Raw genomic sequence first — 15266 nt, 5'->3', positions numbered from 1 at the left:
GGCCGGGGCTGCCGGCGGCGGCGGGCGCGGAGCACACGGCGGCGGCGGCGCGGGGTCCGCACCATGGGCGGCGGCTGCTGGCGGCTGCTGGGCGTCGTGTGCCCGCTGCTCCTGCACCTCGGTGAGTGCCGCGGGACCGCTCCGGGTCGGGCTGCGGGACCGACAGCCCGGGCTCTCCCCGCCGGGGCTGTGGGGCTGGCGGGTGGCAGCGGGACCCCCGGCCGCGTCCCGCACCCTCTGTAGCTGCGGGGAGAGGGGTGACCGGTTGTCCCTCGGCTCAGCGATCCATCCACTCTTGTCCCGTGTCCTGCGATCCGGGCAAGGAGGAACGCGGCTTCCCGGCGCTCTCCGGGGTGTCTCTGCTCAGGCGGGGACAGTTCCCGAGCTCCGGCTCTCCAGCCCTGTGTGCCCACCCCACGCACCCGCTGGCTTTCCCTGCTGCCCTCGTTCACCGGGGCCGGGGGGCATCCTGATCGCTGGGGGACTGTTATCCGGCAGGTCCTGCCCTCACTGACACCAGCGTGTCCCCTCCACACTCCCGCTCCTCCGAGCGCCGAGGGAGGATGCGGAGCACAGCGGTACCCAGTGACATCTCTGCTCTGAAGAGAGACGGGGAGCCTGGGATTAACCTGGTCCGGCTGCACGGACGATGAAGGACAGGGACCACCAAGCCCCTGGTGGATTTTAGGTTTAGGGGGTGGGTGACTCCGACCCTTCCCCAGGAGCAGGATGGCTGCACTCGCTGGGGAGCTCGGGATGCTCTGCAGCGCCCTGGGAAACTTCCTCCGTGCTTCCCTTGGGCTTTCTCCCTGACGGAGCCGGGGACAGGTTTTTCCCCACGGTTTTGCAGCGGAGCAGCAGAGGTGATTTGCCCTCCTGCTTTCTCCTTCTTTGCTCACCCTGCCCAGCCTCGTGCCGAGGGAGCTGGGCGGAGGGGAGGGCTTGTGCCGGACCTTAGAGGAGCCCAGGAGGTGAAACCTCAGCCCGCAGCAGGGACCAGCCGGCTGAAGGGAGGCATCGTCTGGCCCTGCCAGCGGCTGGGTCCTCGGGCTGCTGGGGGGCAGGCTTGTTGTCTGGCTGGGAGAAAAGAGGAGCCATGGATCCCACTTTCTCTATTGATACCTGCAATGTCTGTGACCCACGTGTCTGGCATCAGTCCGAGGCTTTCCTCGGTGCTGTGCTCAGGGGGTTCTCATTGCAAACACCAAAAGTGCCCTGTGATTGTGTCAGGCTTGCCCTGGTGTTAGTTTCAACCACAGCCACTTTGTTCTGGGGGTGCAGGCATGGGATGCCAGCAGCAAGGCACACAGCGTCCTGCAGACATCCTGGCTGCCTCAGCAGTCACCAGGAAACTTTCAGCTGTTTCTGGGGTCACCTTTCCACAGGGGTCACCTGCAGGCTCTCCTCAATTAGAAACCTCCCTGGTGCATGCCCTTGTCACTTCCAAAACTCTTGTAACTCCTGTGAATCAGCACGGGGACCCCACATCTTCTGGCCTGCAGGACCTCTGGGGCAGAGCTGAGGACCATGCAGGTTTTCTCTGTGACCCAGTCACACACCAGCTCCTTTTGGGCTTCCCACTGGTCGTGGATGCACTGGCAATACTCATGAGTACACCCTGTCCCCATTGCCCCATGTCTGGTACCAGGGTTTGGCCAGTGCCAGTGGTGAATCGTTTGTGGAGCAGAGCAGGGAATCGGGGCTTCTCAGAATGGAGCAGCCAGCCTTGCACTTGTGCCTTTTCCTTTTGTACTTTTTCTTCCCCTTTCCTTCCCCTGCTTCCCCTTCCTGTTTTCCCTTTCCCTTTTCTTTTTATCCTTTCCCCTTTCCTGTTCACCTTTCCCCTTCTGTCTTTGTCTTCCCCCTTCCCCTTCCCACTTTTCCTCTTCCCCTCCTTTTCCACTTTCCTTTTTCCTTTCCCCTTTCCCTTCCTCCTTCCCCTTTCTCTTTCTCTTTCCCCCTTCCCCTTTGTTTTCCCCTTCCCCCATCTTTCCCACTACAGTCAGAGCAGGGACTCTAGCTTGCTGAGCCTTTGCTTTGTTTTTTTCTGTTGTAGTCCCAAATTAATCTTTGCTGTCAGGGGATAAAGGCCGGGACAGATGGCTCTGGGGAGAGCCGGGGAGGCCGAGGTGACGCGGCGGCAGGAGCCCTGTGGCGAATGGCAGCATCGCTGCCGGGTGGTCACATCGCGCCGGGCTCCCGGGCCGGGAGCGAAGGGTCCCTACGAGTGCCCAGGGAAGGGCATGCCGGCGCTCCGGGGGGATGTGGAAGCCTCTCGGCACATTTCAGAGCCCAGTGTCACCCCCAGCCGGTGACAGCCTCACTCCACGCTGCCACGAGGCGGGCAGGGGCGGCTGGCGGGGCTCGGGGGGGCTCAGCTCGGTCTCTCCTCTCTGTGCCCCGCAGCCGCGAGCCAGGAGCCCGTCAGCATGGCGGGACAGTGCGACACCATCTACAAGGGCTTCGCAGACTGCCTCCTCAGCCTGGGGGAGAGCATGGCCCAGAGCGTCCGGCAGCAGCAGCAGGAGGAGGGCGGCGACGAGGCGCAGGAGCTGGACGCCATCTGCCAGTGAGTGTCCCTGGGGAGCCGCTGGGACGGTGGGGTCACCTGCCACCAGCATCGCCCCCGACTCCCGCCCTCCTCCCCAGGTCCTGGGATGACTTCCACACCTGCGCCAGCGAGGTGCTGTCGCGATGCCCCGTGGAAGCGGCCACCGTGTGGGAGTCGCTGCGCCAGGAGTCCCGCAAGATCCAGTTCCAGGGGAACCTGCAGGAGCTGTGCAGCGCCCGGGGCCGCCTGGCCAGCGCCCAGAGCTCGCCGGCCTCCGAGACCAACCAGGCCACGCTGCGGGGCTCGGCCAGCGCCCTGCACCCGCCCCTGCTGGCCCTGCTGGCCCTGCCGCTGCTGCTGCCCTGGCTCTAGCCCCGCTCGCCCTCGGCGTGCCCAGGTGATGCCGGCTCGGTTCCCCGGCTCTGGCCGGTCCCCGCCATGCCCACCTCCCTCCCGGGCATCCCCCGCGGGGCACCGTCCTCTCCTGCAGCACTTCAGATGGATTTATATTTATATTAAAAGACACTTTTACATTTCTCCTGTCTCTCTGCCATGGGATGTCCCTTGAGCCCCTCCCAAGCCCCGTGTTTTCTCTGGGGACTGGAGAGGAGATGCCCCCTGCACCAGTCCCCAAAGAAGGGTCAGTGGGAGGGTCTGTGACTCCATTCCTCCAGTGTATTGCCCATGGCCATGCTAGGCAGTCCTTGGGACCATGGACAGTCCCAAGAGGGGGCGATTCTCACTGCCCTGGTGCTCCCTGACTGCTGCTTTTCAGGGCTGGCCATAGCAGATATTCCCTTTAGAGGTGGGTCAAATGTTTTATTTGGTTTAAAGGGCACCTTAGAAAAACACAGGGTGCAGATTTCTTTTTCTTTTTGGCAGCCAATAACTTGTCCTCTGATGGGCAACTCCAGTGACATTTTCTGTTTTCCACCCCTTTTATTTTAGTCTGGCTATATTCATGATCATAAAGAAAAGTACAGTTTGCAGGGAAGAGAGGGTTTTTTTTTTTTTAATTTTTGTTTTTGTTTTGGTCTGGTTTGGTTTTTGTTTGTTGGTTTGTTTGCTTTTTTACCAAGATGATGGAGGTAAAAAAGCTAGGGAACTGGAAATCTCATCCAGGTTTACAAAGAATTTGTCGAAGTTAAACCAACATGATTTGTGAGCTTTTAATTTGGCTAAACTCATATCTACCAGTGGAAGATGCTCTAATTCCCATCCCTGTCACTGTTATGCTGAAAAGTAAGGATATTTTTCCCAGCTACTAAAGCCCAGAGTGCACACCAGCTCCCCTAGGCCTGGGCTGGTGAGGCATCCTCCTCACTGTCCTGGGCACAGCCTTCACTCCCCACCCATCGCCTAAAGGGCCACTGGAATTGCAAATGGGCCACCCCAGCTGTGCACAGATCACTTGCTCCAGCAACAGTGGTGGGTAAATCTGGCTGTGGAAATCTGGTGGGTAAATCTGGCTGTTGCCTATCCCAAGTGGAACCCACCCCACTCGGGAAAGGCAATAAAATCCTCTGGCCAGCACCACAAGTGCCACCATTCTGAGGATTGCTCCAGGCTCAGCAGAGAGCAGGAGCCGTGAGCTCCTATGTGCTGTGGGTAGCGAGTTGCTGCTGTTTCTGTGATTTCTGTGACTCCCAAAAACATTCCAGCAGCTGGGCACATGGTTTTGGCCCGGGGAAGTTTTTGCCACGCTGTCCTGTGGGTGAAAGCCTTCAGCATGTGAACAAGGAGCTCAGTAATCACTATCCTCATTGAGCCAGGGAAAAATATTGTTTGTTTCATCATAAAACCTCTTCCTGCGAGGTCTGGTAACTTAAACAGGTGATTGGTCACCTCTGGGATGTCACCCTGACTGTCCCAGTCCTCTGCCAGGCTCTGGGGCTGGGAGACACTAACAGGATTGCTGGTTCATCCCATGGGGCTGAGTGGTTGTTGCCGATCCCTCAGCTCTGTGGGGGGACTCTGTGTTTGTCTCCCGTTATTTATCTCACTAACCAGCCTGGAGCTGGCTGGGGAGACACAAAACATCTGGGCTCCCTGCAGCCCTTGCTGGGGGAAGATGCTGATCCTGGGGCCGGTGCCCCATGGGACAGGGGCAAGACATCACCCCAGCTCTCCTCATGCAGCAGCTGCCGCTCCCCGTGTTTAACGCCAGCGCCGGGGGGATAATCCGCCGATTCTTTCCTTCCCAGTTCCTGACAATCCTGTGTTTAAGGGTGAATTAGTGCCGGATCCCGGCAGGGTGGCTAAGAGGATAAACGCCAGCCGGGCGCCGGCCACGCACCGCGCAGCGCCCGCCGGCACCTCCGAGCGGGTGGGAGCGGTGGGATCGCAGCGGGCACTGCCGGGTGGCCGGGGACATGGAGCGTCACCAACGCGGTGCTGTGACAGGCTGCCACCACGATGGTGACACTTGCAGAGAGCAAACTGTGCTGCTTCAGTCCAGCCGGAATGAAAGCCTGGGAAGATCCACCCACACCCACCAAACGCTCCAGGTGTTTCACCCTGTGTGCAGAAAGACACCGCAGAAGGTCCCATGTCCTGGAAAATGCCACTGTACATGTCACAGACCCTTGGCTATGTCACCATGTGTCCTGAGCACCAGCACTTGTCACCACACGTCGCTCACACCTTTGGCTGTGCTCCCATGTGTGAGTTGCAGCTGAAAGGCGTCACCGTGTCACCACACAGCCTGCAGGCACTGGTGGCTCTGGGAAGGCCGGGCTGGGATTTGGGCGTGCTGGAAAAGGGTGGGCCTGTGGGTCACCACTGCTTGGTGACCTGTGACCCCAGTCCTCCTCCGGGGAGGTGCCTGCAGGGCCAAGGGCAGCAGTGTGGCAGCAAGGGTGGGCATGCTGGCCCCAGGGAAGCTCTCTGGTGCTCCAAAATGGGGACATTGAGCCAGCGTCTGTCTTTCCGTTGGGTCTAAGAGTTTGGGACAGTCCTGCAGCCATGTCCTGCTGTGGGAAGGGACAACATCCTCATTCCTGTCCCCAGAACAAGCAGCTGGCTCCCTGCACACTGACAGTGTCTTAAAGCAACTGTCCAGGCTGAAAGGAGCGGATGGTGGGGAACGAGGCTGGGGACCCCGGCACCGGGAGCCTTTGGACACCCGCCGTGCTGTGAAAACCCCTCGTTCTGGTTACGAAACTCCGGTGACCTACTTTACACTCCCTGCTTTTGTTCTTAATTCCCAGATATGGCCGCTCTCCAGATTTTGCCCATCAAGGCAAATTAATTGGAGTAGATCCTAATTTGCTCTCTGCTATTCTTTGGGCAGAAGATTAAATGCTCTGCAGACATTATCTCCCTCTCTCTTCTCTAAGAGACAAACCTGAATTAATAAAAAAAGAAGAAAAAAAAAGGGATAAAGGCCAGCTGAGTCCAGCACAGTTGATGTTTGAATTCACTTTTTGCAATCGCAGAAGGGGCCGGGGAGGCCCTCGTGTCCCCAGGCAGCTGGAACCAGATGGTGACACTATCCTTGGTGGCTGTGTGAGTGAGACAGCACATGAGGCACAGTGACATGAGGGCTGACCTCCCACCATGCCACCCAACACCTCTGCCAGACAATGGCTGAATCCTCCATTCCTTCACCCAGGGAAATTCCTCCTGATGAAGGTGCCAGGTGGGGAACGACTTCTCATCTGTAGGGATACACTTGGGTTTTCTAACTGGATAGACTGGTGTGGAGGCCACCAGCAGAGCAGGGATGGCTCCTTGCCCTTCCATGGCCCCAGTGCCACTGTCCCAGTCCGACATCCCCAACCAGGCAGCAGTTTCACCACCTCCAGCTTCGCTGGCACCCCGGGGGGAGCGGGAGATTGGAAAACAAGCATAGCCTGGAGGACACTATGTCACAGGGCTGGCCAGTGTCCGAGTTTGCATGGGGATTTCTGCTAAGCCAAATGTCCAACTTTCCATAAGGAACCACCAAAAGACAACCTCAATCCCCGTGGACAGGAGGCAGTGGGAACAGCTGAGCAGGAGTCACCTCTGCCGTGGGGGCTGTGTTCAGCCCCCAGCCTGGCACCCCATCTGTGCTCAGCTTTGGGGCTGTTTTATTCTCCAGAGAGGCATATGGAAAGTTGGATTTCTTTTTTAAGCAGCTTTAATTGAACATCCTCCCGTTACGACCTCTGCTCAGCCTTGCTGGGACAACCTTGAGCTCTGGCCTGGCATGGCCACTGAGGGTTGGGCTGGCTGTCACACAGGGCAGGGATGCAGCTTGGAGGAAATTCAGCTTTCCTGCTTCACCCCATCCATTTGATGGCCCATTCTCCTGGCTTCCTATGGCCTGGCACAGCAGGAAGCCCTGGGATCCCCAAATTGCCCCATGCTCAGGATGGGCAGCAATGTCCCAGGCAGCTTTGTGGTGCTGGGGGAGGGGGATGCTGGAAGTGCTTCCAGCTATTCCCACCATTCCACAGGGAATTACAGCTTGCTGCACCCCAGTGAGACCCTGGAGTCAGCTGGAAGCCAGTCACCACAGACAGCTGTGGGATGCAAAGGGAGCTCTGAAGTTCCTGCTCCAAGCAGGGTTAATGCTGGTGCTGGAGGCAGCTCTGTAGCAGCTCTACACCTCCAGGGAGAGAGGATCCTCCACCTGTGGGTAGGCAGCATTGCCCCGCTGCTCCCAGCCTGCCTGTAGCAGCTTCCACAGGAGAAGCCCTGAAGAAGCCACTAACAGGAGATACAAAACCTAAGGGAACCCATCCTTGCAGAGGGATGAGGGCTCTCAGGAGGGAGCAGCCATGCTGCAGGAGCAGGGGAGCAGTTGCTGCCCCATCCCTGGAAGTGTTCAAAGATGGAGCTCTGAGCAACCTGCTCTGGTGGAAGTTGTCCCTGCCCATGGTAAGGAGTTTGGAACTGGATGACTTTTAAAGGTCTCTTCCAACACAAACCATCTCAGGATTCTGTGACTCTTCACAGACATTCCTGCCTCAAGGGCTGAATCCTTCCCATGGGGCTGGAGGCAGGCTGTAGGTCTTGGGCATCAGAGCTGGCAAGGGATTTCTGAAGGGGTCAGAATGGAAGAGCAGGGGGAGGCTCCTCTCCAGGGAGAGCAGCACCTTGGAAGGGAAAAGGCAAGAAAAGAAATGACAAGGAGACAACAGCCCATTTGGCAGGAAAATCTGCTCTTAGACCTGCCCAAGCGCAGCACTGCTTTGTGAGTGTGTGATAAACCTGTTACCAGTCCCCTCTCGGAGGAGGGAGAAAAAACCCAATGGTTTTTGGCTGGAGCAGTGCTGGTGGGAGCCCAGGCACCCAGAGCCTGGCAGGATGAGCGGCTCAGAGCCTCTCAGCTCCCAGAGCTTCACGGCTGGTGGCCCCAGCAGCAAGGCGCTTATCCCAGTCAGAAATCTTCCTGCTGTAGCTGCAGAAAAGGCTCTGGATGGAATAACAGGCATCAGGAATCAACAGGCAGTGACTCCAAAGTCAAAGCGGGTGCCTGACCTGGCAGGCAGTGGATGAGCAGACGGTTCCCCACTTCATCCCGGGGTGTTTTGCCAGGAGGATGTTGGCTTTGTGCAGATGTCTGGTGTGAAGCTCTCTTGGCTCCAGTGGGTCTCAGAGCACCACCACAGCATAAATAATACAAGAGCTGCTCTGATTGAGGTTCTCAGAAGTCCCCAGTTCTGGCCCAAGGGTTCGATGCCTGTTGGCTTTCAGCGGTGATGGACCTGGAAGAGCCTCATTCAGCGCTCCCATGAGGCTGGTCAGGAAACAAAGCTGTGAGGAAGTGACTAATGGAAGATGCATCCCCTGAGGGAAACACATCCTTGCTGAGCACTTATCCCTGTGTGAGCTCCCTGGCCTAGGTGAGGCAGCCCACTGCTCTACAGCCATCAGCCAGGATGACAGAGAGGAACACGCTGGTGGAACCAAGCTGGGATGACTTTGAGAAACAGCCTAAAATAACAGGATCAACTTAACCAGGGACATGTGTGAGGTGTCACATGTCAGACACAGGTTAAGCCACCTCTCAGGGACAGTGAGGGGGATTCATGGCTGAGGAAACATCTCCATAAAGAAAGTGCAGGGATTAGAGGGCTGAAAACCTACCAGCAGCACCATTACTGTGTGGGACAAGAACTGGGGAGTTTCCCTTGCAGAGAACTGCACAACTCACCAGATCTGTGGATCCCAGCCCAGGCAGCCCCCTCCCAACCCTCACACATTTCCATGCCTCACTGGGAATTACACGGAGAAGCAGCTGATGACAATAATGCGCATCAGCAGGTACAACTTTTACTACATTATGACTTACTAATCATTCTAAAACAGCCGAAGATCCCAGGAGCATTAAAATAAACCCGGCTATTTTTAAAAGCCTGGTAGGAGTGTGAAAAAAGCCCCGCTCCACCTGAACCGCCTCGGGAATGACGTGACAGCCAGGCTGGAAAACAAGCCCGGCAGCATTGCGTTTGTATGTCCCCGAGGGAAAGGAGGGCCGTCAGCATCCCTGCAAGGTGTCATCCCTCGCCTCCCTGCTCTCAGGTCATCCAGGGCCGGGATGTGGAGTGTTCTGTTTGAGGATGAGGAAAGGATATGAGGAAGAAAGTCCGCAGGCAGTTACCAAGCAAACTTTGAGGGTTTTGTGGCACTTAGTAGCTGGGGAAAGAAAGGAGAAAGGAATGTGCCTCGTTATTCTGCTGTGCACAAGAGCTGTCCCACAGGGACCGGGTTTTCCCTGCCAAGGGAAAGGACCAATGCTTCCGGGCAATTCTCTTGCAAAGGGAATGTTTTTCCAGAGTCCCGCAGCCCAGCGGGGAGCCCTCGGAGCTGCTCCACGGGCTGCGGGCTCCAAGGCGCTGCTGGGGAGCTGTCAGAGCTGGGTTTGGCTCCAAAGAGGAGGCACTGCGCCGCTCTTCCGAGGCAGGAGCATGGGGAGTGGGAACACTGACCCTGCCAGGGGCTGAAGAGGGTCACGGTGCTGCAAAATGCGGATTATGTCAATATTGCCGTAAGGCAGGATGTTCTCTGGTGTAAGACCTTTGTACACTTTCAAACCTAATCAGCAAAAAAAGGAGAGCTAATCGGTGGAACAGGCAAGAGCCAACACCACTCACTCAAGAATATTCTGGAACTAACAAGATTTAGGGACGTAATACACTAAGATGTTGATGTTTGCCTATGTAAACGTTGCCAACTTGACAAAATACTCCATGTCCGGGTATCTTAGAGCTGAGCTATCTTCATTGTAACACTAAAATTCATGCTATGCATCAAAAAGACCCGGTTGAGATGAAGGTCTTTTCCCTGAGCATGAGTAGAAGGTATCTGGAGTAATGCGATTTCTATGGAAATTACTAACCAATCTTATCAGAGGGGCTGTGCTCAGGAATTCACTAACCCTGAACTTCTCTGTGTAAATAATGGCACAGAAAGCCTGGCGGGGTGTGCTGGGTTTGTGGAGTAGCACCGAGCAGCCAGGCTGGGGCAGCTCTGAAATCAATCATCGATGTCTCTCTGCAGTGTGCCATTATCGGCTCGGGGCACACCGAGGAGCGAGCCCGACTTTGTGGGTAACAGCAGGGCCAGAGCGGTGAGGGGGCCCTGGGGTCCATGGGGGTGAGGAGCTCCAGGGACCCGTGGGGCTGAGGGGGCCGGGATGGGGCTGAGGGGTTCCAGAGCCCTGAGGGGTCCCAGGGGCTGCTGTGAGGCCCGGAGCCCCTCGCGCTCCCGGAGCCCCTCATGGTCCTGGAGCCCCTCACGCCTCCGGAGCCCCTCGCGCTCCCGGAACCCCTCACGGTCCCGGAGCCCCTCACGGTCCCGGAGCCCCTCACGGTCCCGGAGCCCCTCATGCCCCCGGAGCCCCTCACGGTCCCTGAGCCCCTCATGCCCCCGGAGCCCCTCACGGTCCCGGAGCCCCTCATGGTCCTGGAGCCCCTCACGCCCCCGGAGCCCCTCACGGTCCCGGAGCCCCTCGCGCTCCCGGGGCCGCGGGCGGGCTCGCGCGGCTCCGGGCTCTGGGCGCTCCCGGGCCGTTCCGGCAGGGGGCGGTAAAGCGCCCCCGCCCTCCCGTTGTCCCCGCCCCTCGGGCGTCCCGGGCGCGCGGTGATGACATCAGGAGGCGGTGCCGCGCCGCGGCCGGAGTGGGCCGAGGTGAGTCCGGGGTCGGCGGCCCCGGGACCGCCCGGCCCGGCCCGCCACCGGCTCCCTTCCCCTTCCTTCCCTCCCTCCGGGGGCGGCGGTGGTGCGGCCCGGGAAGCGTGGGCGCGGCGGACTCCGGCGTCTCAGCCCCGCCATCTCAGCCCCGCCGCTGCCCGGGGCGCTGGGCCGCGGGACGGGCGGGCCGGGGAGGGAGCCCTGCCCGCTCCCGGTGTGTCCCCTCAGCGGGACGGGCCCGGTGCTTCCCAGGCTGGAGCCGAACCTGCTGCGGGACGAGCTCCCGGCCCCGGCCCGGCCCTGGCTCCCCTTTGCAGTGTAGCGACAGACGGCCTGGCTTGGGATGAGCTCTGGAAACAAACGGCTTTGGGAATCCCGGGTGGTGCGGCTGATTCTGGCCAGCCCCTGGCTCCGGCACAGTCGTCCCAGCCCCGGGTTTCCCCTCCGAAATCCACCAGAAGCTCGCAGTGCCAGGTGCTGCCGGGCACGTTCCGTTAGTGAGACGGCAGGCGAGGAGCTCCCAGGGGAGAACCTTAAATCCCGTGTTCCTTCCCTGCACTGCCAGCTGGGGCTCAGGTAGTTTGCCGCCTGCCAAGTATGTGATTTCCCACTCGGAGAGCTTGTAATGCTTGTAATTTGTCTTAGTTCCTTTCCCCACGTTCTTGGTGATTGCTGCACAGCAGCGTGTCCTGCACTAATGTGGAGTTCAGCATTTTGTTGCTGACTCTGGCTCTGTAGCCTTCACTGGAGCACTGAAGTGTACAAGGAGGAGCCACTGACATGCTGGAGTTGCTTCCAGATCTCAGTTAATGCCATAAGTGGATTTATAGATGATATTTTCAAGTGATTAATTCTTCTGTTTGGTTACTGTGCTGTAATCTTGTTTATGGATGCTCTCATTCCATTTCTCTGTTAACTTAAAATGCTTTAAGGTTCAATAATGTTGGGAAAGCTGTCCGTGGGAGGCATTATTCAGGACTAGTCAGAGCTCTTAATTTTTTTTATCATGGTGCTTTAATCTGAATGAAGCCAAACCTCTAGGGCAGTGCTTGGTGAAAGTCAGCTAAGCTTTCTGTGAAGTTGGTTTTTATTTCTACTGCCTGCACCCCACTACAGGCTTGTCTGTGCATGGCTGGGTTGTTTGACCTCAGGGTTTTGCCAGGAGGGAGCTTCTCCCTTGGGAAGTTACTTTGATGATGTTTGATTATAAAACTGAATCTTAACTAAAGCCTGGTTTTCTTTCCAGGTTGAATGAAGAGTCTCAACTTCTTCCAGGTGTCCCTTTAAAACATTTCTTACTTCTCCACTTGCTTCTCCCCATGGAAGACAGGCTGGGGTTCCTTTTCTGCTGTTCATGCTGAGCAGTTGCTTGGAGAGGTGGTGCTTGAGTGGAAATACCCCTGGTGATGGTAAGACCTAAAATCACATTTTCAAGGCCAATGGTTTTCTGTTGCCTCCTGTGAAGGCTCAGGCACATGTTGATGGGCTCTGAGTCAAAAAGGGCAAACGTGGAACTGCCCAGTGGCTGCCAGAGCCCCAGGTGGCTTCCCCATCTCCTGACCAGTCATATTGTTTTAATCAGCACATAAAGACTTGCCCAAGTGCAGCTGCTTTGGTTTTGTTGGGATGCAGTGTGATGAGCAGGAGCTCCTGGTCTGGAACAGCTGGGAGGAATTCCACTTCTTACAGGCAGCTCTGTGTGGAAAGCCAGAAGTGCCACTTGGTGCCTAAAGATGTAAAATAAAGCAAAATTGACATTGTTGAAAGATGTGAAAGCCCACCTTGATTTCTCAGGGTTTGGAGGATGAGAGACTTGCTGACTAAAAGCTGCTCTGGGCGAGTGAGCATCTCCCTTTTAGCAAGGGCTGCACCCTAAAACCAGTGTGCCTCTGGCTCCATATTCCCTGCCTCTTCTGCTGTTCCACTGATCCCCAGCAGCAAAGTTTAAGAGGTTTAAGACAGTGTACAAATTCAACATAGAGAAAATCTTGGGAAGATGGCTTCAGTGTGCAAGTTGCTGAGGCACTCTGTGGATCTTCTGGTGAGCCAACCCAGAACTGTTGGGTTTGGATTGGCTGCTGACTGAGAAAGTTGAGCAGATCTAACAAAAATAAAGAAAATGCTTGACTTTTTTTTTTTATTTTTTTATTTTTATTAAGCAGTTGTGTCTGGACAAAAAGACGTCCAGAAGTCTTGTGCAGCCTCAACTGCTCTGTGCTCAGCAGGGAGCAGAAAACAATCAACCCCAATAAAGAGAGATACTGTGTGATTTCCATGGACACGCCTGTTCTGCCCATGATTGCGGTGTTTGTGGGCACTGCCTTCACTCACTCATGATGAAAGCAGCAGAGCACTTTGCATGTTCTGTAGGAGAGAGAAATGAAAATCCTGTATTCTCAGTTTGCGATAGCACGGCCCTATTGTTTTGATTTTCCCCTCCATTTGAACCTTTACTACCTTGATTCCTCTTTATTTGTCTCTTCCCATTCTTTCTCTAAGATTCAAATGTGGGAATCACCCCAGATGTGGTTGCTGCTGGTGCTCCCCTGGGAACATGCCTTGATAGGGAATTAACACCAGTCAGTGATGGGCTGTGGGACCAGCAAAGTGCTTCCCGAGCCCCCCAAAGATGTGCAGCTAGACCTGGTTAAAAAAGTCGAACCTTACACGGGCCACAGCGACATCTATAAGCATTTCATCAAAGATGACTGCGGGGCCGTCATCAAAGCTGGCTCTCCCTCCCCTGCCCGTCACACTGACCCCTATCCCGGGAACCCCCTGCCCGCCCGGCAGCCCGAGCCCCGCAAGAACAAAGTGGCCAAATACCGCGCCAAGTTCGACCCCCGGGTGACGGCCAAGTACGACATCAAAGCGCTGATCGGGAGGGGCAGCTTCAGCCGCGTGGTGCGGGTGGAGCACAAGGCCACCAAGCAGCCCTACGCCATCAAGATGATCGAGACCAAGTACCGGGAGGGGCGCGAGGTGTGCGAGTCGGAGCTGAGCGTCCTGCGCCGCGTCCGCCACACCAACATCATCCAGCTCATCGAGGTCTTCGAGACCCAGGACCGCGTCTACATGGTCATGGAGCTGGCCACGGGCGGGGAGCTCTTCGACCGCATCATCGCCAAGGGCTCCTTCACCGAGAGGGACGCCACGCGCGTGCTGCAGATGGTGCTGGACGGGGTGAGGTACCTGCACACGCTGGGCATCACCCACCGCGACCTGAAGCCGGAGAACCTGCTGTACTACCACCCGGGAACGGATTCCAAGATCATGATCACGGACTTCGGGCTGGCGAGCGCGCGGAAGAAGGGGGACGACTGCCTGATGAAAACCACGTGCGGGACCCCGGAGTACATCGCTCCCGAGATCCTGGTCAGGAAGCCCTACACGAACTCCGTGGACATGTGGGCGCTGGGGGTGATCTCGTACATTCTGCTCAGCGGCACGATGCCCTTCGAGGACGACAACCGCACCCGCCTGTACCGGCAGATCCTGAAGGGAAAGTACAGTTACTCAGGCGAGGTGAGTGTGGTGAGGGGCGGTCAAGCAAGAAGCTCTCCCTAGGTGTGTCTCTGTCTTGTGGGTGGTAACGTTACCAGGGGTAAAAAAATTCTGTGATTCTGGCTTTTAAAATCCTTTCCCATTTTCCGTCTGCTCCCAGTGCAGCGTAGCGAGCTCCTTTAAAAAAATATGTGCACAGAAGGAGGAAATTTGCTGTAGAACAGGACTGGGATGCTTGTGGGTTTCTGGCTGTGGTAAGCTGCTGTTAGAGACTTTGCAGCTGAAACTTGTGCCAGGGTGTTTGAAATGTGGCACGTGTATCACTAGTCTGATTCCTGACACGAATCCAAGTGTAGTATGGAAAATAGTTTTGCTGAAAGACAGGGTTATGGCAAGGGGCAGTTACTTCTTCCATCTGAAGATGGGATTATTTCAGAAATTGATTTGCGTTGCTTCCTGAGCTTGGTATGTGAGAAAATGGAGGATTGAAGGATAGTTTTCATAGGTAAGTATGGAGAGAAGAGTCTTGGGGGATAATTTTTAGGCATTATGTAAATGATAGTGGGGCCTGAAGGTGCTTCTTGCTCTTCAGAAGAAACAATTTGAAGTTAAACACTTGTAAACAGCATCTTCACACTTCTGATCAAACCCCTGTTGATACTAGGAATGAGTGTTGCTGTTGTCATGTCCTTGCCATGCCATGGCCTTGACTACTGAGTGCAGGTCTGTGTTCTCTGGATAAATATACAGAGCTGAAAAGCATGTGTAGGAAGGCTGTGTGAATAACCAAAGGCATGGCCTGGCTTCTGTTTGAAGAATGAGTGAACAGACTAGGGCCTTTCCTCCAAAAAAATTAACATTTGAAGGTGGTTTGATCATGCTCAGTGCAGCCATAGGCAATCTGGAGAGAGTGAATTGCGTGTTTTGAAGGTTCTCTGGAGTAATTTCATGTCCACTGGTCCTTGTACCAGAATGGACTGGTTTTGAGAAATATTGTGAATAGCAGCTAGGCCACTGGAGATTTGTTGGTTGTTCATGCAGAGGTAGCACATGTGCCATAGAGAAAGCATTAAACTCTCTTTTGAAA

General features: G+C 56.2%; 2 protein-coding genes across 3 annotated transcripts in view; both read left to right on the top strand.

Annotated features, from left to right (window-relative positions):
• The first annotated feature begins 9 nt into the window (after nt 1-9).
• On the top strand, nt 10-3088 carry NRN1L (neuritin 1 like). The gene is made up of 3 exons (XM_041400831.1): nt 10-121; nt 2407-2569; nt 2650-3088. Exons 1-3 carry the CDS (start codon nt 64-66, stop codon nt 2921-2923), a joined length of 495 nt encoding a protein of 164 aa, XP_041256765.1. The 5' UTR covers nt 10-63; the 3' UTR covers nt 2924-3088.
• Nucleotides 3089-10625: 7537 nt separating this feature from the next.
• The window catches only part of PSKH1 (protein serine kinase H1), a 29902-nt gene continuing 25261 nt past the window's right edge, over nt 10626-15266 (top strand). Inside the window, exons 1-3 of one of the 2 annotated variants that reach the window (XM_041400586.1) lie at nt 10626-10672; nt 11922-12084; nt 13175-14200. In XM_041400586.1, the coding sequence (XP_041256520.1) occupies nt 13262-14200 (939 nt within the window). In that variant the 5' untranslated portion in view covers nt 10626-10672; nt 11922-12084; nt 13175-13261. The other variant, XM_041400585.1, reaches the window with a different exon arrangement.

This window comes from Onychostruthus taczanowskii, unplaced genomic scaffold (genome assembly GCF_017590055.1).
Source record: "Onychostruthus taczanowskii isolate IOZ18803 unplaced genomic scaffold, ASM1759005v1 scaffold18, whole genome shotgun sequence".
NCBI classification, from domain to species: Eukaryota; Metazoa; Chordata; class Aves; order Passeriformes; family Passeridae; genus Onychostruthus; species Onychostruthus taczanowskii.
This window is presented reverse-complemented; position numbering and strand designations above follow the sequence as displayed.